This window comes from Pelodiscus sinensis, chromosome 8 (assembly GCF_052426305.1).
Source record: "Pelodiscus sinensis isolate ZL-2025 chromosome 8, ASM5242630v1, whole genome shotgun sequence".
Taxonomy (NCBI): domain Eukaryota; kingdom Metazoa; phylum Chordata; order Testudines; family Trionychidae; genus Pelodiscus; species Pelodiscus sinensis.
The window spans coordinates 16491328-16517883 of NC_143059.1; the positions used below are offsets into that span (position 1 = coordinate 16491328).

At 45.2% G+C, this 26556-nt stretch overlaps 1 protein-coding gene across 3 annotated transcripts in view; it reads right to left on the reverse strand.

Annotated features, from left to right (window-relative positions):
• Window positions 1-7515: 7515 nt before the first annotated feature.
• The window catches only part of OGDHL (oxoglutarate dehydrogenase L), a 127069-nt gene continuing 108028 nt past the window's right edge, over window positions 7516-26556 (reverse strand). For all 3 annotated transcript variants that reach the window (XM_075934808.2, XM_075934807.2, XM_006112394.5), the window contains exons 17-23: window positions 26065-26243; window positions 22675-22746; window positions 16454-16582; window positions 14868-14940; window positions 9551-9714; window positions 8684-8838; window positions 7516-7725 (exon numbers count right to left, since the gene is read on the reverse strand). In XM_075934808.2, the coding sequence (XP_075790923.2) occupies window positions 7602-7725; window positions 8684-8838; window positions 9551-9714; window positions 14868-14940; window positions 16454-16582; window positions 22675-22746; window positions 26065-26243 (896 nt within the window). In that variant the 3' untranslated portion in view covers window positions 7516-7601. The remainder of the gene's footprint in view (window positions 7726-8683; window positions 8839-9550; window positions 9715-14867; window positions 14941-16453; window positions 16583-22674; window positions 22747-26064; window positions 26244-26556) is intronic.

Sequence of the window (26556 nt, forward strand, 5' to 3'; positions counted from 1 at the left end):
GCCTGTGGCTTCCTTACACCCTGCACAGCTAATTATAGTGATTATGCAGCTGTCTACACCTGCAGGAGGAGAAGACTGCATGCAGCCCAAGGAAGGGAAAATTAAAATTCCCTGCTACTGCAAGACCTGAAAAGGCTGAATATCTATAGTCTAGGGGAAATCCACAGCTGCAGGGGCAAGCCAGCCACACTTGCTAGAGAAGAGGATGAGTTATGGTGTTCCTAGGGAGATCTGCAGCTTTTGTAATACAATCCTGCATTTTATGTGATCCTCCACACAGCCCACTTTCAGCCGCCTTAAAACTTCAGGCCCAGGGCAGAACATAAGGTAGAGAAAGCCAGGCTTTTGATAGCACTAATCCTATGCTCATCAGCCGTGTCTCCACTACAAAGAAGATTGAAGCAGCTGCAGTCGATCTTCCTGGGTTCAAATTGGCAGGTGTAGTGAAGACACACTAATTCGAACTGAGAAGGTGCTCTGGTTGATGTCGGTAGTCCTGCTTCTACGAGGAGTAAGAGAAGTTGAAGGGAGAATAAAATCCCGCAGCGTGAACGGCGCCACAATTCAAGTTAAGATACTTTGACTTAAGCAATACAATTAATGTAGCTGAAGTTGTGTACAGGCAGTCCCCGGGTTACATGGATCCGACTTACATTGGATTCCTACTTACAAACGGGGTGAGGCAACCCTGCACTAGCTGCTTCCCCCCAGCAGACCAGGGAGACGCGAAGCTAGCGCCCCCACCTCCCCAGCAGACCAGGGAGATTACATACAAATTCAACTTAAGAACAAACCTACAGTCCCTATCTTGTATGTAACCCGGGGACTGCCTGTATTTTAATTCAAACTTACCCCTAGTGTAGACCAGGGGGAAGAGAAAAGGACAAAGGATAAGGCATAAGAAAGCAGGGGCCAAATGTATAGTCAGTAGCACTCTTACACATGGTCTAACATGCAGGGGCTTTGTGGTAAAACTAGTCAACCATTTCCCCAGACATGCTTCCCAGGGTTTGACTGGCCTGCCAGGCTGGCTCTATCTAAGGGTATGTCTACACTACAGCACTAATTCGAACTAACTTAATTCGAATTAGTTAATTCGAACTAGTGCATAGACCTAAAAACTAGTTCGAATTAGCATTTTGCTAATTTGAACTAGCATGTCCACACTGAGTGGACCCTGAGCCCGGGTTAAGGATGGCCGGAAGCAGTGCTGGCAGGGCATCAGATTAGGACTTAGAGCGTGTAGTTGCTGTCGCAGGCTAGCCAAGGGCTGTGCTTAAAGGGACCCGACCCCCACCCCAGACAGACAGTTCTCAGGGGTTCCCCGCTTGCAAAGCAGTCCTGGCTTGGAGTGCCCTGAATGCCCACACTTGGCACATCACAGCACTCGGCCATCAGCCCGGCTGCACTTGCCGCAGGCTGCCATCCAGGGGGGTAATCGGGGGCTGCAGGAGAGCTTCCACCCCGAGGAGCCCGCAGAGCCACTCCAGTCCCCCATCGTACCCCATTCCTCCCTCACCTCCTTCCACTTACCCCTCCCTAGCCCCCCTTCCTGATGTACAAAATAAAGGACACGTGTGGTCAAAAATAGAAACTCTCTTTATTTAACAAAACTCGGGGAGACTGGGAAAAGGAGGTGGGAGAGGGGAAGACAGAGGGTGGGAGAGGGGAGGGCAACTAAAATGATCAGGGGTTTGGAACAGGTCCCATATGAAGAGAGGCTAAAGAGACTGGGACTTTTCAGCTTAGAAAAGAGGAGACTGAGGGGGGATATGAGAGAGGTCTATAAAAGCATGAGTGGTGTGGAGAGGGTGCATAAAGAAAAGTTCATTAGTTCCCATAAAAGAAGGACTAGAGGACACCAAATGAAACGAATGGGTAGCAGCCTTCAAACTAATAACAGAAAGTTGTTCTTCACAAAGCAAAGAGTCAACCTGTGGAACTCCTTGCTGCAGGAGGCTGTGAAGGCTAGAACTAGAACAGAGTTTAAAGAGAAGTGAGATAAAGTCATGGAGGTTGGGTCCATGAAGTGCTATTAGCCAGGGGGTAGAAATCTTGTCCCTGGCCTCTGTTTGTGGAAGGCTGGAGATGGATGGCACGAGACAAATGGCTTGGTCATTGTTTCGGTCCATCCCCTCCAGGGTACCTAGTGTTGGCCGCTGTCGGCAGACAGGCTACTGGGCTAGATGGACCTGTGGTCTGACCCAGTATGGCCATTGTAAGCTCAGGGCTCAGGGTCAGGGGTCTCATTGGACCATCCTGATTTTCATGCCAACCTGCTCCTGGGTGGCCAGGCTGGCAGTTATCCTGCCCTAGATGGCCACTTTCTTGTGCCTAGTGCGGAGGTCGTGGATAAGGTCCACAATCTCCGCACTAGACCAGGTGGGCGCCCGCCTGGTCCCGGGAAGAGGTGGAGGGCTGGGTGGCAGCGGGTGGCTGGCTCGTGCCGTGCCAGGTGCAGGGTCTGCTGGCTGGGTGCTGGCAGGCTTGCACCTGGCATGGGCACCGCAGCCAGCCTGTGCCTCTTTAAGGGCTCCGGGGCCGGGAGGGGAGCAGACGAGTTTCCCTGGTGGTGCCTAGAGTGGCCACCAGGGAAAGCTAGGGAGGGCTAGCCTCCCACTAGTTCGAATTAAGAGGCTACACAGCCCTTAATTCGAACTAGTTAATTCGAACTAGGCGTTAGTCCTCGTAGAATGAGGTTTACCTAGTTCGAATTAAGCGCACCGCTAGTTCAAATTAAGTTCGAACTAGCAGTTTGTATGTGTAGCGCCTATCAAAGTTAATTCGAACTAACATCTGTTAGTTCGAATTAACTCTGTAGTGTAGACATACCCTATAGGTGTTTGGTCCCAGGGCCCTTCAAGGACAGCATATTTTCCTTTCTTTGGCCATAAGAAGTGCTTATGACAGCAGAAGCAGGGGCTTATTACCCTACCAAGAAAATAAGACAATTTAGAGGAAAGGAGTCAGATAGCTCAAAACTTAAAGGAAAAACAATTTCAGGTTTGTAGCTATCTAGTTATCTACTGCACTCATGAATGCCTTACAGGTTAATAATGCAGTGTTCAGAAGGACCTCACCTTTCTTTTTCCTACTGTCATCTTCTCTCTCACCTACAGTGGTTTACCCCAGCTCCTCTCTACTCTATCCCTGCCCGTCCTCCCCCCCCCCCACCTCTTCAATCCCCTCTTTCATTCATCCAGCTTTAAAAAAGGGTCAGGAAAGAGTCAGTCCAGCTTGAAATGCAAAGGTGAAACTGATGCATAGGAATAAATTTAGGACTGGTAACATTCTTTGCAACTATCCTGTAAGAGCCACATGCAACTCTTTTGCCACAATGCCATTTCACTACATAGCATTTTGTGCCTTCAATTTTTTTTCTTCACTAGAAATAATTGTTTTGCAATGCCATGCTGAAATGGGTCTTCATTGCACTACTATTTTGGACTTCAAAACTGCATTATTTTTCTGAAAACAAGACTATTTTTTGCATGAATAAAAGTCCAATGTCTGCTCAAACTGTATAATGTGCTAACATTAGCATGCAATTCCACTTGCAAACTGAATCAAGTGAAAAATTTTGTCTGCAAGAAGAGAGATCCTGTTTGCAAGGCAACAATGACATTTTTGAAGGTTTTTACTAATTGGACTATTTCATCAAAAAACACAATCCAACTGACACCAGTGTTATCAAACGTCACTGCAAGCATTTTGTAACAGCCACAGTTTTCACTCTTGGATATTTGTAGTGACTTCAGGCACCTTCAGAAACTTAGAAGGATCATGCACATTAAACACAAGGTTCTACCTGGCAGCATGTTTCAATCATATCTCAGCTTCTATTCCTCTAGCCTGAAATTATACTGTATATTTAACAGTTTTAGCAGAAGATCGGTGGCTGTTGTAAGTAGCTACTTTTTACAGCTATATTTCAGATTCCAAGGAAATCAGTATCTGAGGAGGGAGGTAGTTAAGAAAATGAAATAATTACAAATCAATAAAAACCTCAAAAGCCTTGCAATATTGAACAGCAGCAAAATAACCAAACCTTAAAAAAAAAAAATCCCACCACCACCACAACCACCAAAACCAAGAGGCCCAATTCTCTGCAACTTTCCATCAAAGTCAAAGACTTTCTACCAGAGGGCCAAATCTTTGCTCCCATTACCCTGGTTGGGAGTATAAGCATATAGGTAGGGCCCTACCAAATTTACAGTAATGAAAAATGCATCATGGACCATGAAATCTGGTGTTGTGTGCGCTTCTACCCTATACTAGAATAGATTTCACGGGGGAGACCAGAGTTTCTCCAACTGAGGTCCTTCCCCAAAAGGGGAATTGTTGGAGGTTGCATCATTGCCACCCTTCCTTCTGCGCTGCAAGGCAGAGAGCAGCAGTTGTTGGTGTCCAGTTCTGGAGTCAGGGTTCTACCGTCGCAGTGCAGAGTAAGAGTGGCAATACCATCGCATGGCAGCCTTGTTTCTGAACTGCTCCTGGCAGTGACCCTGCTTTCAGGTCTGGGCACCTGGTCAGCAGCTGCTGCTCTCTAGCTGCCTGGCTCTGAAGGCAGCGCCCCACAAGGGCAGCAGTACCACAGCTCTCACCATAACCCCTTTGCTAGGTCAGGACCAGGCCTGCCAAGAGGCCTAGGGCAGGGAAAAGGGCAGTTGCCCTGGGATCCGTGATTCAAAAGGAACTCCTGGCCGCTGCCACAGCTATTGGCAACGCAAAGAGCTGGCGCAAAGGGCTAGCTGCCTCTGGCCCCTGCCTCTTCCAGGAGCGCAGAGCTGTCGCCCCCCCCCTTCACTTGCCCAGAGGCCCAGCCAGTATGTTGTGCCCCTGGTCAGGACCCCCACAATTAAAACACCATGAAATTTCAGCTTTAAATAGCAGAAATGATGGAATTCAGGACTTTTAAATCTTACAGCCATGAGAGTGACTAAAATGGACCGTGAGTTTGGTCGAGCCCGATGCACAGGTCACAGGAAAGCCACATGCTGACAGTGAAGTGGAAGATGGGTTTGTCCACAGGCAGAGAACCTGCATAGAAAGACTTTGTCCTGTTTGGGCTGCCAAGATGCTTAGAATTGCAGGCAGCCCAGGAAATGGATCCAGTCATCATCCGCTCATTTCAAGTCCCTCGCTGTCTTCTACTTCACTGCCTTGTGTTCTCCCAGGTCTCTCCAGCTGCTCTGCCAAACATCCTTTTGTGCTTAGTCACTGCTTCTCCCCCTGCCAGTCTTCCTGAGGTTCTGGCCCCAGTGCCCCTCTCCTCTGCATGTTCTTCACATCAGCCCAGAGTCAGCTCTGCATCAGTGCCCACTTCCCTCCCCTCCCCGAACTCGCCTCTCCTTTCCAGACTAACCAGCCCCAATGTAATACCGAAACACTGAGCTCTTCTCTCTCCCAATTCACAGCTGTTAAAGGAATCCTCATCCTCTGAGCCTCAAAACCTTGGAATCAAAAGGAGGTGATCTCCTCTGGAGAGAGGCATCAAAATCAAGCTGGCGCCGTCTATATATTATCTAAAAACCCCGCAGCCAATTGCCACAGCTAACACAGTTGTTGCCTTAGGCACCTACTGCAGCCTTCCCTCTATGTCCTTGCTGTGCCCCTCCTCATCGCCCTCCAATGGTTCCAAACTGCTGCTGCTAAAATCACCCTCCTTGTGCGCTGCTAGGGTCGCATTTCCTTCCAATTGTTCTCTCATCTCCATGTTCAAGCTTTTTGTCCTCAGCTTAAAGGCTCTGTGAGGCTCCACACTTGCGCCCACATCCCTGCTCGGATGATGCTGTATGTACTACAACAACGTTTACCAGCCACAGCCAAGATGTAGCCCCATTGTGTGAGGCACATGGGTACAAATGGAAAACAAGACAGCTCCTGCCAGAAAGAGCGACCACTGAACGTAAAGATGACAGCTAAAACGTGGGAGACGTCATTCCCATTTTACAAAAGGGAAACAGATGCAAAACAGTGTGACCTTGGGCCAAGTCACTCACAAGAAGTAAGCAGCAGAGCTGAGAACTTGAACCCCAGACCACCAGTTAGCCTCAAGCCCACCTCTCCTCTCCATCTAGTCTTCTTTCCTTCACTCCGTGCCTCCTGCCTCACTATTCCCTTCTGAGCCCAGGCCTGTCATTGGTTTTTCATGCGGCTTTATGAGTTTGAAACTTCCTCACTTCTCCTCCCTCTTCATTCAGAGCTCTGGAACTCATTTCTTCCACTAATCGTTTCAACTTTAACCCACCAGAGCTGCTACCACACCCACCACCACACACGCCAAACCCTCTGTGTTCCACCATGGAACTCATCTGCTGGCCATCGAGGGCATGTCCTCTCTCCTGAGACTGTTGGGGATCATGTCTCCGAAGTGCCAAGCACACTGTTAGTCAGTCAACTCAGCGGTTCCCAATTGCTGGTCCGTGGCCCACTGCCAAGCCATGGACCTCCGGCTGTTGGGCTGCGGCAGCTCTGGGGGACGGGGCTAGGGCACACCGCTCTCACTGCAGCAGTTGGGAGAGGCGGGTCTTGCCCCAACTCTCAGGCCGGGCAGGGGCGGGGTCTCCTCCCAGCCACAGAAGTGCTTCCCTGCGCAGTGGGAGGGCTGCGCTGAACCGTCCTGCCGCTCAGGAAAGTGCTCTTCCACGGCAGGGAAGTGACCACCCCTGCCCGTGCTGGCTGGATGAGAGGCAGGGCAGGACATGCCTCTCCCAGCACCCAGCTCCTCCCTTCCCGCCATGGCTGGTATACCCCAGCACCACTGCGATGCCGGCAGAAGCACAGGGCTAGGTGAGGGGGTGGGCAGGCACTAGGGGCACCAGGGGCAGAGCTAGTGCTGGGGTCGCTATAGGGGCAGGGTTGGCTCTGGAGGGCTTGGTGCGTTTGGGCTCTGGAAACAGGAGGCTTGTGGTGGGGGGTTCTAAGGGACGAGGGCCTGGCACTGAGGTGTTTGGGGTGGGGAGCCGGCACAGAGGAGTTCTGAGGGCAGGAGACTGGCGTGGGGGGTTGAGTGCAGGGACTCGGGTTAGTGACTGGTGCTGGGGGATAGTGGAGGGGTGAGCGGCTGTAGGGATTAGTGCTGACACTGGGGGTTCTGGAGGCTGTGCTTTAAAATTTGCATATTTGCACATTCATAATTTGCATAATGAATATGCAAATACAAATTGCCAGTCCACTAAAAGTTTGTGAATGGGTTTGCCGGTCCCCAGTATCAAAAATGTTAGGAACCATTGAGTCAATTTACTATATCATCTAGAAAAAGAATTGCTGTAATGAAACTTAAAGTGAGAATTAGGTGTCCTATGGCACCAGGAGCCTAACATGCTTTCCTCACTCCTCACCCCTTCACTAACATTTTGTAGGGTTATTGCCTTATGAGCAGCCCTATATCTGGATTCTCTCTTTACACACATTTGTCAGTTTTACTTCCTTCCTTCCCCAATTTGCTAACAGTGCGTTTGAGGGGAAGAGCTACCCAGAGCCTTTTACCTTAGAAACCCAAAAATCAAAATCTACATTTTCTATGCACTTTTATTGACACCCTTGAAAGTGGTGTTTTATGATAACGCTGCATGGAGAGGGTGGCCGAAGTCTTAGAGTCAGAACTTCTTTCCTTCAAAGGCGTCCAGGTTGAAAGCTGTGTCCAGGAATCTCCTGAGCGATACCAGGTGAGCATTCTTGTTACCTGTGGCAGGAGCAGCAGCTGGTTCTCGGCCAACATACCTTTAACACAAGAGACAATTGGGTAGACAACAAGTGAGGAGAGACGAGATGGAACAGCAACACTTATAAGGATGGGTACTTGCAATGTAGACACTGCTGAACAACAGCTTTAGACCACAGGTGCAAAGCAGGGGAAACTCTCCTGTCTTATGTCCATGCCCCCAGTTCTAGCTCCATTAGAGAGTTGTTGCAATTTCTGGTTATGGTCTAGACTTTCAGCTGGTCTAGATCAGCATAGCTCTTCCGGCTTCAACAGAGCTGGGACATTGCACCAGCTGAGGACCTGGCCCAACAGCTCTATTGAGGTTTGGGTTTATGGAAGTGGAGGAAGGAACCAGAATCTGGGTCACTCCTGCACCAATATCCCTACGGTATTTTAGGAGCAAACAAGCTGGAAAAAGAATTGTGAGGGAAGCTCAGTGGCTCACATATTGTTCTAGTTAATGGCTGTCTCCTCCAGAGGCACAATTTGGAATGGGATTTGTAGAAGGGAAAAGTAGTCCATGCTGAAGTAAAACAAGAAAAACCATAAGGCATGAAAGTGAAAATAGGGCCTGACAGACAGTGATGGTGAAGAGGGCGTTGGCTTGATAAACCCCTTTGCTTTTTAAATGAAGTCCCGGTTAGAGACTCTGGTTTGGGATGATCACCAGGCTCTCACTATTAAGGATGGCAGGCAGGATTTAAACATACTGCTGTTGTGTTCAAGTGCTGACCCACACAATTTAGGGGACAACATACGTGCAGACCAACCAGAGCAAAGGAGTACGATATGGACCATACATTGTGAAACAGGAGATATGAAAAACCCCAATCCCCAAACTCTGACCCTTGAAGGTCTATAGAGCTTAACTTTTCCAGACATGTGTCACCCCATCTCAAAGTATCAGACTAGTATGAAGCCTCGAAGGCCAATCACACCTGTGTTGCAAAGGGAACACGAAAATAAGTCTCATACCATATGGGCCGAGTGTGATTCACAATGGTTCGGAAACGAGGTTTGACATAATCATAGTATCCAATGTTCTTGTGCTCTTCCTGACACCACACCAGTTCAGCGCCAGGATATTTCTCAAGTTCTTCTTTTACCAGATCAAAGGGGAATGGAGAGATCTAAAAAGAAATACACTGAAACTAAATAGTAATTCTCTCTCTTACATGCAAAGATGTCACATAAAGCAAGGCTGTCTCCAGCAAATATTGCGCTCTGCAATTGTCATTCACTTACCTGTCCATACAGTCTTGTAACTTATTGCACTTAACTCTGACAGAATAAATATAAAGTAACTACAACATAACATCCACTCAGAATTCAAAGAGAAAGTGTCATGGTACTGCCTACCAGTGGGAACAGCAAGTATAATAGCACACTCTTCTGTGCCTGTCGGGGAGCTGTTCTGCAAGGCTACAAGGACAATGTGTTTTGTAACACTGAGTACTTGCAAAGATGCTTTGGGAACACCGGAGGGCAGTACTAGCTGGCGATTCTTGACATACATGACTATTTTCAAGTCACACTTTGAGCATGGGGCTTGGAGCTAGGAGCTACCAAATTCTAATCCTATCTCTGCCATCACTGATTTGCTATACAGCCGAGTCATTTAACCTCTCTGCATCTCAGTCATCAAAGTACACATGGGAAAGGACTAGTTTTCCTAGCTCACAAGGGCCTTTCAGGATTAGGTGATGTCTTGGAAGATATAATGTACCATACTAACATTTAAGCTTTATCATTATTATCATGCCTTGCAACTGCAAATGCTTTAAAAGTTACAATCCATGGCTTTCCAAAGTCTGAGATTTTAATAAGGTTCTGGGGACTCACCTGCTCCAGCCTAGTTATAGCCACTTGTTTCTCCAAATCTTGACTCTTTCTCTCTTTAATGAGATCATAGTATACCTTCCCTGTACAGAAAATCACCCGTTTAACCTCATTCGGTGTCTTTGCCGCAGCCCCATCTTCAGCAATCACACGCCTGAAACTGGTACCTAGTCACACCAAAAGTTGAAATCAGAGTGCATTCCTCTACTGATGGTAACATTCAGTCAAGAAATTCTACTGAGGCCAGCCCCATCTTGACTGATCTGCAGAGAAACTGTCACAGTGCTCTGTGCCCATGAGGCAGTATCACCCCATCCTCTGTATTCCGAGATCTTTTCAGATGCCAGGTTTTGACAAGGGTTATTTAAATACAATCCAGTTGAAGGAAGGAACCCATTAAAGGGTTTCTGATAAACAGCTCTTCACAACTTAACTAGAAGGAGACTGGTATTTTTCTTGTCATGCTCAGGTACCAGGCTCACATTGTCATAGTTCCAGGAAAATGTACCTGTATTTCCCCTCAATCATCCAGCAATAGCATCCACTCTCAGGCTCCTTACTCCCTAACCATTGCCTCCCTTGAGTGCAGACTCATCTCATTACTGTCTGTCCAGGGTACTTCCCGACTATACCGTTCCCTGCCTTCACTGTATTAAAAGAGAACTAAGGACAACCCAAGGAATTGCAGACCAATCTTTCCTCTGTACCAGGAAAGATAATGAAGCAAGTAATTAAGGAATCCATCTGCAAACATCTGGAAGATAATAAGTGACAAGTAACAGTCAGCATGAATCTGTAAAGAACAAATCACGTCAATCCAAGGTAATAGCTTTCTTTGACAGGATAACAAGCCTTGTAGACAAGGGAGAAGCAGTAGATGTGGTATATCTAGACTTTATTAAGGCATTTGGTAAATCCTGTATGAATATTAATAAACTAGGGAAATACAAGATGGAACTACTATAATGTGGGTGCATAACCTGTTGGATAATCATTCCTAGACAGCAGTTATCAAAGGTTCACAGCCATACTGATAGGGCATAATGAGTAGGGTTCTGCATGGATCAGTTTTGGGACTAGTTTTTGTTCAATATCTTCATTCATTATTTCAATAATGGCAGAGAGAGTACACTTATAAAGTCTGCGGATGATACCAATTAGGGATTGCTCATGCTTTGGAAGACAGGACTAACTCAAAATTATCTGGACAAACCAGAGAAATGGTCCAATGAAATTAGGATGAAATTCAACAAGAACAAATGCAAAATACTCTACTTAGGAAGGAACAAGCAGTTGCACACTTACAGAATGTGAAATGAAAGGAGTACGGCAAAAAAGGGATCTAATGGTCATAGTGGACCACAAGCTAAATATGAGGCAACAGCGTGACACTGCTGCAAAAGAAAAGCAAATATTCTGGGATGTATTAAGAGGAGTGTTGTGAGCAAGACACGGGAAGTCATTTTCCCTCTCTACTCTGTGCTGATTAGGCCTCAGCTGTAGTACTGTGTCCAGTTCTGAGCACCGCATTTCAGAAAAGATGTGGACAAATTGGAGAAGGTCCAGAGAAGAACACCAAAATTGATTACAGATCTATACAAAATGACCTATGCGGGAAGATTGAAAGAACTGGGTTTGTTTAGTCTGGAAAATAGAAGAGAGCGGGGACATGATAGTTTTCAGGTACATAAAAGGTTGTTACAGAGAAGAAGGAGAAAATATGTTCTATTTAACCTCCAAGGATAGGACCAGCAATGGACTTAAATTGTAGCATGAGAGGTTTAGGTTAGACACTAGGAAAAAATTCCTCTCTGTCAGGGTGTTTAAGCACTGGAATAAAATTCCTAGGGAAGTGATGGAATCTCCATCATTTTCTAATTTGCTCTTAAAAATCTCCATACACCTGTCAGAGATGGTCTAGATCAGTAGTTCCCAATCGCTGGTCTGCGGACAAGTGGCAGGCTGCGAACCACTGGCTGCCGGGCTGCAGCAGTTCTGGAGGCCAGGGCTGGGGTACACTACCCAGCACCTTCCCTCCCGCCGTGACTTTGGGAAAGGCATGTCCTGCCCCACCACTCAGCCAAACAGCACTGGGCGGGGTCTCCTCCCGGATGCTGAAGAGCCTTAGAGCAGCCGTGACCCAGGCAGCAGCCATCAGCTGGCAGGCAGCGCAGGGCTAGATTAAGGGAGCCATGCAAGCACTGGGGGCAGGGCTAGTGCTAGGGGCATCTGGGGGTGGGGGACTCTAAGATGCAGGGGCTGGCACAGGAGGTTCTGAGGACAAAGTTAATACTGGGGGACTCTGGGGACCAGGGTTTTTGATGGACCAGAAATATTTTATTTGTATATTTATTATTTGAATAATGAATATGCAAATAAAATGTCTGCCAAACGTTTGTGAAGGAGTTTACTGGTCCGCAGTATAAAAGGGTTGGGAACCAGTGGACTAGATGGTACTCGATCCAGCCATCAGTGCAGGAGGCTAGATCTGATGACTTCTGAGGCTCCTTTCAGTTCTATTATTCTATGATTTTTCCCTGGAGAGAGAGGCTGCCCAAGCATTCCTGCTAGCTTGCTTTCGGCGGAGGTTGCAAGTGTGACTGCCCACAGTTACAGATACCACACAGCTTTCTGTGCAAGCCTATTTTATTCTTGAGGGAAAGGAATTCAGCAAAACTGTATTAAAAATGGTAACAGAACCTACCCACATAATAAGCAGCTCACCTGAGATCACACTCTCACTATGGTTGGTGATTAATTCTGTCAATCCTTTGCTAAGCATTGAGACCCAGGGGTCCTGATTATTTGCTGGACCCAAAAGGAGGCCTTGAATCAGTTTAAACCCTGGCCATTTATCAAAAAGCCTTCTTTTGTCTGTTGGTCCCTGGAGACCCCAGTTTGGATTAGTATACACAGATTTTTCAATGTGATGGAGTTTCTCTGGGGATGTTACAACATGAGTGAATTTACCAAGATCACTCCCTGCTGTTCTCTTATTTATCCTTCCACTGGAAATTTCCATAATCCCCTCAATAACATAGATGATTGCAATTTTCATGCAATAGACTCCAAAGACACTAAAAACCTCAATGTAATAAAGTGTAACTCAATGCAATAAGGTTTGTTAGAGGGTATCATTGGTCTGTCTCTTATTTATAACCTGGGGTTTTGGTGTTAAGCTGGTTCAATAGTCCTGTATTGCTGAACTAGACATATTTTTGACAAGTAAACATGCCACCTACCAAATATATTTCTAAGGCAATCTTAGCTGAAGAATTAAGTAAATAACTTCTAGAAAGCCTGCAAGAATACTTGGTACATGCAGTAAATTCACTTTTAATTCCAGTAAAACAGGTTTCAAGAAAGATGTGTTTGTGTATTTATTACAAGTCATTGCACTAGCAAAAACCTTCAAATAGCAAGGTCTGATGGTTATAATTGAGCTACTATTATGTAAGCAAGTATATAACTTGTATCTTTGTTACAGTGTGCTCAAGACCTTCTGTTTGAACCATTACCCAAAGGAATAATACATACGGTACTCAGATGTATAGCTTTGAGTACTGGGATACAATTTAGGTTGCATATCACAAAGGACTGCCTGGCAATAGGATGTATTGTCCCTGTGGAATGGTCTCCCAAGAGAACTGGTAGAAGCTCTTTTGCTTCGGGCACAGCAAACTAGAACGTACAATACTGAGTAATTCTAAAAACAACCATAGACTAGTAGTACCTTAAAGGCTAACAAAACATGTAGATGGTATCATGAGCTTTTGTGGGCACAGGCCATTCTTCAGATGACAGAAGTGTTAGAAGTCCAGATCCAAGAAAGAGTAATTCTAGTTTATCTAACAAGGTTTCATCAACTGCTCCCTTCTATGATTAATATAGAAATAGTTTTAATCAGCCAACTATGAGTTTGCAAACAGCAGCATGACCTCCACATCTGAACCACACCCACTTATCCAGAAAATAAGTGTGTCAGTCATTCATCGCAGGGAGAAAATCAGGCATGAAAGAAATGCATAAAAGAAAACCTGATTTATGTCTAAATTATCTAGTCTGACTGAGCACTAGGGATCATCATTAAATAGAATTCAGAATTAGTGCTTATTGGGTCAGCTGGACTTCTTAGCTTTCACTGATATAAAAGAAAGCCATGTAAAGCAGTAACAAATGTACATCTCCATTAGCAATTAACTTGGAGCTTTGGCTACTACTGTAGAATAGATGGGAAGCCCAAGAAATAAATTAAGAGTGGACAGCATATAAAGGGACCAGACCATGATTATTAATTAATCCTAAATTTCATTAGTGTGAGGTTTCCAGAATGACTAATTCTATGTGCTACAACACAATCAAATCCAGGAAAATCCCTTTCATGATCAGCACTGTATTCACACAAAGGACGCACTGTTTTTTCCTAGCAACAATCTCCTCAAAAAGAAGAGAATGGAACAGAAAGTTCCTAAGCCTAAGCTCCAAGGAGATGGAAATCGACCAATAATTCTTTCTTTACCTACAAAGTTAGAATACCAATGTGCCCAAGGAGTCCATCTTAAGGCAGAGCAAAGGGCCTTGTTCTTTTGTTTACACCTCCTGAAGACTCAGCTGTTGTGCACCTCTCCCTAAATATTAGCTGGCAAGTTCACCACCTCTCTCCTTTTTTCCTGGCTGTGCAACAGGGGGCTTGTCACCACCAGCTGCCACTGCCTCCCAGCATGGGATAGCACAGAGAGAAAAGCTTCAGGCTGCCAAGCACTGACTTAACACCTCCCTTTTCCTGGTTAGGCTCTTGCTTTAGTTTAGCAGTGGGATAAGACAGGTCCAGAACTGGGAGTGTAAGGAAATGACAAGTCAGTGGAACCAGAACCAATCCTGGGAAGCGAAGCAAAGGGGAATGATTTAAAAGCATGGAATTGTTAAAGACAACAAAAGGCCTTCATTTAAAAAGTAGGAAAGTGGATCCCTACAGCCTTGCGATGAGAAGAGCCCTGCAGAGAGAGAAACACTCCTTCCCCCTTCCAGAGAACAGCTAGCTATGAGATATGCCTCCCTATGTAATGAAACCGAAGTCTAAGAACTCATTGTTTGGATGCAGATTTACTTGGACACGGGAATAAGTTTCAAAATCCAGGCCAGATTTCTCCCACCCATGCGCACAGCAACTCCCAGGGAAATCAGTCAATCAGAGGTGCACGCGAGATCCTCCAGGTGTTCTCTCTCTCTGGAATGGACACTCAGCATTCTGAATACACAGTCTGGCACACGGGCTGCATACAGCTGTTTGTGCATTCACAACATTTGTAACTTGACCTACCAGATACCATTTCATCAAAACTGGATTTCGCTTCAGGATGTCTCAGCAGTGACTTGGGTGTAAATATAATAAGCTGTAAAATACAGATTGTTACAACTCTCAGATGCTGCTGCTTGATCCACTGCCTACTATACACACACAATAGTATTCTTGACACACAAATGGACACTTTATGTGGTACTCTATCACAGTTCTTAATACACAGGCTTTGGAAAAAAACTCAATGGTGAACAAAAATCTATACTCTTTGGAAGTCTTATCACACGCTAGAAATCTCTAGGGCTGGGATTTTCAAAAAGCCCCAGGGCAACTAGGCACCCAAACCCTACTGTATTTCCCCAACTCCTTATGGTCCCTTGAAAACGTCAGCCTACATGTCTATTGCTCTCTGAAGGTACACGTGATTAATGTGAATTATATATTTTGGAGTTGGACTATGGTAGAGAACCATCAGAAAAATCTCTTGCACTTTTGTTTCATGATAAACAGCTCTCTCTCTCTCAGTCATATACATCCAATGAGTGAATGTTAGTCTCCAAATTGTATAGAATTCAAATAGCCTCAGAATCTTCCATGGAGGTTCCTTAAAACACTTGTGCTATGCAGTTCTAATGGGATGGCACTGAACAAAGCATCTCCTGGTAATTACCTTTGGAAAGGGTCTCATTCTTAGCACAAAACTTCACAGAGTGCAGAAGAAGTTACAGAGGTGTGCTAACTTGGCCTTAAATCTGAACTAGAGAGGATGAATCTCAAAACGAAATAAATACTTACACAAACCCTTTATCAACTGGACCACAAGCACACCAAAACTTAATTATATAGAGATTGGATTCAGCTTCAGCTTTGATGCTTGGTCTATATCAGGGGTGGGCAAAAGGGCCTTCGCAGGCTGGATCCACCCCACCAAGTGGGTTGATCCAGCCCATGGAGGCCCTACTGCTCCCTCACCCCCAGGCCAATTAGAGCCTGGAGGTGAGGGGAAACACATGAAGTTTCCTCCGCCCTGCCAGGAACGTGCAGTGCTTTGAAGTGCTACGCATGCCTGGCAGAGTGGGAGGAGACTTCATGTGCTCCCCCACTCCCAGGCCAATCATGGTCTGAGTGGGGAAGCCCAGAAGCATCCTAGCCCCACCCCTTCCAGAACGGCCCAGGCAAAAAATTATTGCCCACCCTGGTCTACATGGTGGTTTTGGCAACCAGTGTAGCTAAACCAAAACAAATCCTTAACACAGATGCAATGCAAAGATATGAATTGTGACATCCTAAACAATTTACCCCAGTTTAAATTTGGGCAAACCTGCACCACAGCATGTCATGATTTATATCAGAGCAAGCTTGCTTCTCAAAGTGTCTACAAGAGTGACAAAAACCAACATAACTTCAGATAACATTAATAAGAGCCTGTTTTGCAGCCTCCTGCACACTTTTAAAGCACTACTAACTACTGTCCTCAGTTGATAGAATTTACAAAACCCATTTGAGTAACACCCAGGCGTTAGTGCTAAAAAAGTTACAAAACCAAAACTCTGAATGCAAGTGGTTCAGCTTTATAATTGGGCAACAATATCAACTAAGCTACTTACAGGTTTTCTGAATGGCAGCAAGATCTGTCTTCTGAGGACATGAAAGTAATTGGCTGGAGTTGAGCAATTCACCACAATCCAGTTGCATTCATAGAGCTGGGAAACTTCAAAGTCTGCAGCACTGAATTCCTAATAAAGACATTAATGGCATCAGAAAAGCTGCCTCCTTTCCCTTCCTCCCAACTCTGCCCCCCATCCACTTGTTGGGGTGCCAATATGTTAGGCATTCTGGTGCACAAGAAATGAACTAGAATAGCCTACAAAATGCCTATATGATGCCTACAGAAATCTGGTAAGAACATCTAGGAAGGTGATGAACTGTGATCATGGAGATTGCTACAGTCAGCATTTTACCTCCTACGCTGAACATCCCGTTATATGCCATCCATTATCAAGCCTTTCCACAACTTATTATGAGATCCTATTTTCAGTTGTTGATAATTTTGCCAAACTTTAGCAGTATGTGTTAAATGCTCCGATGCTGGGTGTTTGACTCAGTCTGATCTATTTTAATTTCAGTTCCCCATCCCCCTCAAAAAAAGTTGAGCCATTTCTGAGTGAATAAGTATGTTAAAATATGCTAGCAACCTTTCCTTTGAACAGCTCAAGTGCCCGTATGCTGTGGAATGGGGACTTGATACTTGGTATGTGGATGGCCTTTGTTTAATGGATGCTAGTCTTATAAAAATTTGCCGAATTTGCCAACATACAAACCTTTGGAAAAAAAAAATCAGTCAATGAAATGTCAGCCAAAACACGAGGATTCCATTCTCACTGAGTATGCTCCATTCCCTCACAGTTCCATTTTTGACCAGATTGCACCATCCCCACATGACTGAGTGGCCTCTACCCACAGCATGAGCGAGGCAGAGCATTGGAAAAAAGTTAATTACCATCCCATAACTGCTGCTTTTCAGACTGTGCTGCACAGGTCTATTGCACGATAGGGGCGTGTGTGCCAGTTAGAGATTTTCCCCTTCAGCAGTACCTGCTGGAGCAATGTGAGCAGCCTCTTCCTTATATTCACCACACACAGGTCTAAAGGGCTGCCTGGCCCCAACCCCTCTCCGTTCCTTCCTACCAGAGTGGCTCAGAGGGAGCGGAGGAGGGTGAGTCATGGAAAGTCTATGTGCAACACCTCAAAATATAACAGTTCCCAGAAAGGCTGGTAACAGTGTTTTGGTCTTCATGTGATAGCACATATCCATTCACTGTAGTTGACTTGTAAGTAGTTTGAATGCCAAGCGGGCTCCTGCTTGAACAGTGATTGTAGGACTACCAGTCTGACCCTGGCTTCACTTCGATATTGCCTCTCACAAGGCCATCTCTCAAACATATGGAGTGCTGACCAGAACGTCACCCTACAAGTGTCCAGGGCTGGAACACGAGCCAGAAAAGCTACAGAAGCTGCCTGCAACCTGACAGAGCCATCACTTTTTGGAGATGTGATATCCACCAGTCATTAGCATAAACAAATACAGCTGGGAATCCAGGGCAGTCCTCTAGGGGGAGGAGCGGATGATCCTATTCTCTATGTGAAACCAGGACAGAGACCTGAACACTCGAGTCCAATGCAGGTAAAAAGCCAAAGCTCTTCCAATATCTAGAGCAGGGATGGGGAACCTTTTTGAGTGTCAGGGTCTGCTGACCCACAGAAAATCAGTCTGCAGGGTGGGGGAGGGGGAAGGCCAGCACACAAGTGAGAAGCAAAAAACCCCCCAAAACAAAAATTCCTCTAACATGGCCCCCAACTGAGATGGAGAAAAACGGCCATTCCCCACATTCCCTTTGCACATTATACCAGTGGGTCCACATAGGGGCTGGAGCACCAGCACAGGCTTCTCAATGCTGGGCTGGGGCAAGCCTCTGGGGCTAGATCCAGGTAAGCCAGGGGCCAAATCTGGCCCTTGGGCCTGAGGTTCCCTACCTCAGATCTAGAATATGGTGTTTTCTTTCTTTACTTGAGCTGGGCTTGGGGGGAAAAATGTGTAAATAAACTACTTAGTTAATATGAAAATCAGAAGCCACTTTAGATGGGAAATAATGGTGAGGTCAGAGGAAAATATTGTCCCTAAAGAAAACTGTATAGGGAGACTGATATCAAAGCTTTCAAAGGGATGGGTAACTGGCAAAACCTGGGGTTGAGAAAGCTGGCTCTCTGGTAAGTAGTAGCTCTAAATTAATGACTAGAACAGGGGTCTTCAACCCTTTTGAGCCCAAGATCATTTTTTGAATTGAAGGGCAATCTAGGATTTACCTGCCCCTTCCTGAGGCCCAACCCCTCCCCTAAGACCTCACCCACTCCATCCTCTCCTCACTGGCTCTCCCCTACCCTCACTCACTTTCATTTGGCAGGGGCAGGGGTGCAGAAGAGTGATGGCTGAAGGCTTTGGGAGGGAGTTTGGGTGCAGGAGGGTGCTTCAGGCTGGGGCAGTGTGTTAGGGTGTAGGAGTGAGGAGTGCAAGCTCTGGAAGGGAGTTTGGGTGCTGGAGCGCGCTCCAGATGGAAGCAAACTCTTTCTCAGAGCATGCACCCCTCACTCCCTCCTGCACCCCAACACTCTGGGTGCAGGTGGGGGGTTCCAGGCTGAGGCAGAAGGTTGGGTGCAGGATGGGGTGAGGAGTGTGGGCGCTGAGGAAAGATGTAGGGGAGAGGTTCTCCATGTGCTGCACTGCTGCCAGTTCCCACAAGCAGAGCCTCCCAATGGCTGGCTCCTGGCCAATGGAAACTGCTTGGACAGCGCTGGGGACAGAGGTAGCACGGAACTGCCTCCCTCTCCTCCCAGAGGCTGCAGAGACTGCCTGCACTCAGCGGCTGTACACAGCCAGCCGGCTGCTTGCAGTAGCAATGCCGGGCCAGGCAGATGCAGCCACCTGAGGATTGTGATCGACTGGCAAAGGTGACAGGATCTACTAGAGATGTTACATTTTGATTAGTCGATAAGGGTGGCCCACACACTTACTATTCTAGCTGCGTCTCTGCCTTTTCCTCTACTGTTTCAAGTCCCAGCTTGCCCTAGGTTCCACACTGCACCTCTGCCTTTTAAATGTAGTTAGAGATGCAGATGGTTGCTTCAGTCCCTGCTCGTGTGGTTTCCCACACAGTGCCTCTGCCTCCCTTGACCCCCTGCAGAGACTGGATCCGACTTTGAAGCTGACTCCTTACAGGACCAGCTCCTGCTCCCCCTGCCCTTGCTGCCTCTGATTCAGAAGCAATGGAGGGGAGGGGGTGAGAGGAGCGACTAATTGAGTAGTGACCTGACTACACAATAAGCCTAGGCTTATCAGGTAGTTGACTAGTCACGTATATTCCTAGGAATCTACCAGCTGATCATGATCGACAGGTTGGAGACCACTGGCCTAGAAAAACTGGTAGTTGCAGAAGAGGCCAGAGGAGGATGATATGCATGGTAACGTCTATTCCTCTTTTTGGACCCTGGCCCCCCTGAGGCTGCTGTGGGTGTAACAACTTTCTTTTTGCTATTAGTGTATACATTTTCAGAGACTTAATAGTCACTCTTGCGACCTTAAGACTACAAAGTCTCATGTCCTACCAGAGAACAGCAAGGGGCCTTCATAAGGGAGATCTGGAATGATTGCCCCTGCAAGAGAAGACCTGATGACTGAAGCCAAGATGCACACTGCACAGAGATGGAGGAAGCCGTAGCTCAAGCCATACTGTTTGCTGTATCCCTACTTGCAATGCTGTTCTAACAACTAATCTGTCATCCTTCTCCCTAACACTGAACCCCTGCTTTGCCTCATCGGGAAGCTGGTCTTTGAATTTCAGGACCTTATCGCACGGGCTGAAATCACAGCTATCCAGCAGAGTCTGCTTGTTCACAATATTGAGCTGTAAATCTCCTGTGGAATAAAGTTCCCTGCTGAACAGGTCTAGTGTTTTTTCTTCTTTCCCTTACAGAATAAAGGCCGGGGCCCCCATGTCTCTCTTTTCATTAGCCATTAGATATGAGACAGCCTTGAGAAAGGTGGTTATAAGGACATAACTTTTTTCCACCCTTTTAAGCAGCGGGAGGCAGAGAAGCTGGGATCTGCCATAAAACCTTGACCGGTTCTACGATAACCACATTAATATAAAGAGCTACTGTAGGGAGTCCTGAGAGGCTAAAATATCCATGAACCTACAAGATCTTTCCAGCACTGCTACTGGCTGGATATCCAGAGCTGCAGCAACCCATTTCAAGTCTGAAAGCATTGGGGAGGAGGGATGTAGTCTCAGTCTCTACTGCCTGATCAGGTGACAGAGTAGGAGCAGCAGCTAAGAAATGCTGAGGAGGCCCCTCCTCCAATTCCTTCACAGGAGAGTCCTGAGCACAGTTTCTCCCTGTACGGTATTGGGACCTTGTTGCATAGGCTCCCAGCACCTCACCAATGTAGAAGGGCAGGAAGAGAGTGGAGGAAGGAGGCTCTCCAGTGTGGATGAAATCCCCACAGGGCACAAAAGGGCTCCTGATATGACAGTTGGACCCAGGTATGTGGAAGTACTCGACTGGTACCATGGTGGCTGGGCAAACACTCCACTGGGACTGCTGGGTACACTCTGCTCAAGTCACAGGTGATCTCATTTCAGAGTCCTCTTCCTGAGACCCTTGGAGAGCTGACCCTCATTGGTACCAGAGACCAGCTCTGAGTCTGGAAATGGGGTACCAGTGAGATCACTCGCTCCCCTCAAGATGGAACTCTATAGAAGAGGCGCCACGACTGTATGAGACACGAACTGTGCTCTGGGGCTGGACCAGACTATGGAAGCAAGAACTTTCAATCTTTCTATTGGGAAAGACTCCTGAGCAGCATGGGAAGCTGGCAATGATGGACTAAGCGGCCTTCTGGCTGCCTTAAAAGCCTCAGATGTAGAAAGCTCCGGAAAGGGCTCCTGAGCCTGTAGAACCAAAATGTTCCCAGACAGACCTTCAGGGACTGGTTTCAATAGATCCTTCCAATGCTGCAGAGTCAGCAATCCCTCCTGACTTATGGACTGAGTTTGGGGGTGTATTTCTTTAAGTCTGCTTCCAAGTCCTTGCCTCTGCTCAGTGCCTTCACCACGGACTTTGGAGACCCTGGTATTGAGTCCTTGAGAGACTTGCATTATATCTTCTTAGATGCTTCTTAGATGCAAGTGATTCAGCCTTTTGACTGAATCAGAACCACAGGAGCTCTCTTAACCGACTCTGATGTGATACGTTCCTGCTCTGTGTGTAAAGGTTCAAAGGCAGATAAAATGCAGACTTCATAAGCAGGGACTAAAATCTGGCAGCACTGTCTTTTTTAGATCAGCATCTGAGCCCTCTATAAATATGGTATTTGTCACTCATATGTATCTCTCCAAGACACTTAAGGCAGCAGGGGCATGGGTAGTTTGCTTATCACATGATCAACAGATCTTGAAGCTAGGAGAATGTGACATTAGTCTGGGCATCTGGTACCAGAACTGGGCATCCTACTCAAGAAATACTATTCTTTCACATGCACAAGCTTAAATCAAGACCATGGGATTGTAAAACTATTAAAACAAGACTAATTTAACCTATTTTTTGTAATGGGCTGGATTTTAAGTCTATGTTTAATAGTCCTCCTTGGTGAAGGGGAATATCTAGCTGACCTTTAGAATTACAGTATAAAGGGAAAAAAATCTTGATCCACTTCAAAAGCGCATAGATGATTCAAATATTGTAATAAACATATAGGATTTTTTTAAAAGCCACTGAGGCTTCACAAACTCTCAATGCATGTATTTTTACACTGCATACACACTCAACTCCTGGCTGGACAGTTCACTCTGTTAGAAGAACACTGTTTTTTAGTCTCATCTGATGGGCCTTAGAAATGTGTTACAGACTCCTGCTTGTGATACATTCAGCCATATAAACTGGAAGAGTTTCTGTGCCTTAGGAACAGTCATAAAGAGAATATTGTCAGAGATAAATTGCATCTGACTTCAACAATGAAATGAAGTGCAGACTAAACACCTTTACTATTTCTCTCCAAATGAGCTGAAAGTTACAGCAAATTCTTGAACTAAATATTAAAAAGACACCAGCTGTCTTCAAAGGCTACTTTGAAACCTGCAGGAAAATATCCAAGTGCTGTTTGGTGGCACTAAAATTATTTCTCAACTAATAATCCCAGCAAAACCCAGTTTAAAATACATCTCTGAAAAGCTAAGAGCAGGAAAAAGGACATTGTTTTGACAAATCTACTTACTGGATATGCATCAGAATCATCATTGCTCATCTGCAGAAACCTCTCCGGCCTTGCTGAAGAATGCTCTGGGCCCTGGTAATCACATCATTTAAAAACAAAACCAACAACAGTTTAGTTGTCTTTCTAGATCACTCACTGCACAAGTGCTTCCTGCCAGCCTAATCACCATGGAGCAGCATCAATACAAGGTGCTCAACCAGTCAAAGGGGAAGTGCTGGAACAATGGCAATGAGAGAAGAGGGAGAGCTTTGAAGAGGGTAAGATGATGGTGCCCCTGAATAAAGAGGTTGTGATCTTGATCAGATGGAGAGGGGTTACATAGAACTTCCATGTCACTTCCACTAATTAAAGGTTACATTGACAATGTGGTTGTGCAAGGTGGTGCAAGACAGCCGTGCCTGGGGCAGTTAACCATCCTGCCAATCCAGCACAGAATGGTGCAAGATGAGGATAGTGGTGAAGCACAAATCTGTGACCCTTTAATAATAAGCATCACAGAGTCACAAGCCAAGAGGTGTCTCATACGTGGGACCATGGAGCATCTGCTACAGCAGAAGTTGGATCCCCCGCTTAGCTATGTCTTGAGCACTACGTGGCTCCTACCCTACAACATGAGTGTGTGCAGAGGAGACACTCCCTTCTCCCACTAGCACACCAGCTTTACATACATCAAGCTGTTCTAGATGGTATATGTACTTTGACCAGCTCCCTGCAGAATCATTGCTAACCCATGTTAGATATTCCAGTTAAAATGTACTCAATCTAAGCCAAATACTCCTTAAAACCTTCTTCTAGGAATTTTGCATTATGCATTACTGGCCACCATTTTACACCAGGGAATGAGGAACACAGGTAACAGAGTAAGTCAGCGGTAGGGAACAGAACAGAACAGAACCTACTGTCTTCTGACTCCCACTTGTCTCCCTTATTAATAAGGTTGGAAAGTTAATTGCAAATGAACAAAAGAATGTGGTTGTATTTATTGCTGATGCAGGGTGTCATTGTAAGGGAGACAAATATTTATGATAACAAAGGACTTTCCTACCAGAGAAAACAACTATGAGGTATCTCATCTTAAAGATGTAACTCCATTTAACCTTTCATCTGTTCCTCATGGCTTGCATGTTAGTTAATTCCATTTACGAACAGGGGCTCCCTTCCTTTACGTACCACCTCTGTTCGTTACTGCACTGAAGTCACAATGCCAAATTTCTGGGAACGTCATAGTGATTTCTAGCACAAGTAACTTAGAAACTTGGTAAAAGAACAGGGGACAGTGTAGTAACATGTATTTCATGACTACTCCCTAGGGTACTGGTTTAGCAAGCCCTTAAACAAAAACCCTAAAATCACTCACTATCTCCCCTTTGCACAAAAGGAGCATGAAAATGAAGCTGCCAGCATGAATGTGTCCTGTATAACTGTTTTCTTGCAAACTGGGCTCAGTTTTGTGGTGCAAACTTATCTCCTCATGAGTGGCAAGGATATGAAAACCACAAAGCAAAGCCACACTGTTCTGGCATGTCTGACACTCTAGTATTGTTAGTATCATTTCTGTTGCAATCTAGTCATGTGCTGTAAATCATAATTCTTAAATACACACATTTCAACCTCCTCCTATTATAAAAACATTTTAAAGCGTTTAAAATAAAACAGCCAATAAGCATGCTGATTTCACTGTGCCAGAAACAGAGGTTTCTGCAGAGGAGACAGCAAAAACACAAGCTTCGCCCTACCTCACCTCCAAAACATACCCACAGCTTTGGTGTTAATCCTCACACAGACCCCACTCATTGCCTGTTTGAATTTCTTTGCTGAAAGTCTAACAAGACTGCCATTTGCTGATGTGGAGGCGGTTCTGGACCCCCTGTCCAACAGGACATGTACAGAATACATTAGCTGGCGGCATATCACACATTCTTCACAGAGAAAAATCACCCACTGGGTATGAACAAACAGCAGTGTGTCAGGAAATATTATAATGGCATGGAATTAAATGTATAGAAACAGAATGGGAACAAGAAATGCTTTTATGTCCACTTAAAATGACGGAAAGTGAACATATACAGCTATGGCAAGCACATCAGTATCATGATAGCATGTATTTGTCAAAAGAAACACTCTAAACATATATTAAGAGTTTCTTAAAGTATAATTTTAAACAACAATGGTCCTATAGCACCTTAGAACAGTGTTTCTTGAACTTTTTAAGACCGAGGAACACCAAACAATTTTTTTTTATGCGGAACATCAAGGATTTTTGAACTCTGTTCTCTGCGGCACACCTCCGACTGCCTCACGGAACTGTGCCGCAGAACACAGTTTAAGAAACACCGCCTTAGAGACTAACAAAAATATATAAAAGAAGTGGGTTGTGCCCACCAAAGCTCATGATACTATTTATATATTTTTGTTAGTCTCTAAGGTGCTACAAGACCATTGTTGTTTATGTTTTTTCAGTTACAGACTAACGTGGCTACCCCTCTGAGACTTTTCAAAATATGCTGTCAGTGAATTCTAAAAGGGAATAACTATTTCTAGCAGCTCAGGGCAGAATGCTGATATCGCTTTTAAAAATATTTTAAGGGATGCCTAGAATGATCCTACTGCTCCAAGTTTGGAACACAGAAAAGAGTTTCATGCAGATTTTATGCTGATCTGGTTCCAGACCTTTTGCGGCTAGCTCACTGTTTCTGATGAGAGAAGTAAGCAGCCATTCAAAGGGCTTCTTTCCCTGAAAGAGCAGATTTCTTATTTCTCACAAGTTACTCAAATCATCATCCATTTTTTTTAAATGTATTCATCTGAAAGCTGCTTAAAACCCTCATGAAACAATGTTTTAGCTTAAAAAGTAAAGTTTATACTGGTAAACGCATGGATCTGAAAATCCAAGGTTTGTTTCATGTCACCATAAAATAAAGCAAAGCAAGTGCTGTGAAATCTTAACTATACCTGGGAATCCTAAGCTGCCTCCTTTATACTTTGCTCTTTATAGGAACTTCGCATTTTAAATTACAATTTTTCATAATCACAAATCTCTAATGCAAAAAAAAGGATTTTTTTCGTCAATGCACATTGTATTGACCAAGTCAGTCTTTCCAACGGTAAGGGAACAATGGCAGACACCACTGCAAATAACCCCTTCAGAGGAGGTCACTGAAATATTTTCTTCTCATTTCTGACCAACTGTCAAGACCAATCACTGCAAAAACATTGTTGAGAAAGAGGAATAGTCTAACAGGTCAGCAGTATACTTAATTTTTATGGAAATAATCATATGATGCTGAAACTGCATATGTATGCTGCAAAAAGGGAACAATAAAAGGCTCTATCATTTTTATTCTAACACTTCATACCAATGCACGTTTATTGTTCCAGTGAAAGTCTTACCATTCCTTCCATTCCATGTGGCAAAAGCAGCACAATCCCATTGTGACGAACCCACTTAGCCTGTCCTGAGCTGATAAATTGGTCTATTATGCACTGAGCAGTGTTGTGGAAGTCGCCAAACTGCGCTTCCCAGCACACCAGAGCATTGGGACTTGCCATGGCAAAGCCAAGTTCAAAACCTAAAAACAAAAAGGTATAAAGACAAAGGAAACAATCCCAATTAGAATTATATTTGGTTTTCCATAAAGTAAGACAGTACCTTTCTATTGCCGCTAATTAAACAAAAGAGAACAGAATATGCACCAAGAATGTCTATTCAAAGTGCAACACAGTGTTTTCAGTATATCACTTCATCTAGAAAGATTAGCAGATATTTGTTTATATATGGAGGGTACAATCCTGCAAACTCTGCCTTATGTTAGTTGTCCAAGTCAATGACATGAGGAAACTTCCACGAAAAAGTTAAGATCTTAACTAAAAATAATTTTTCCC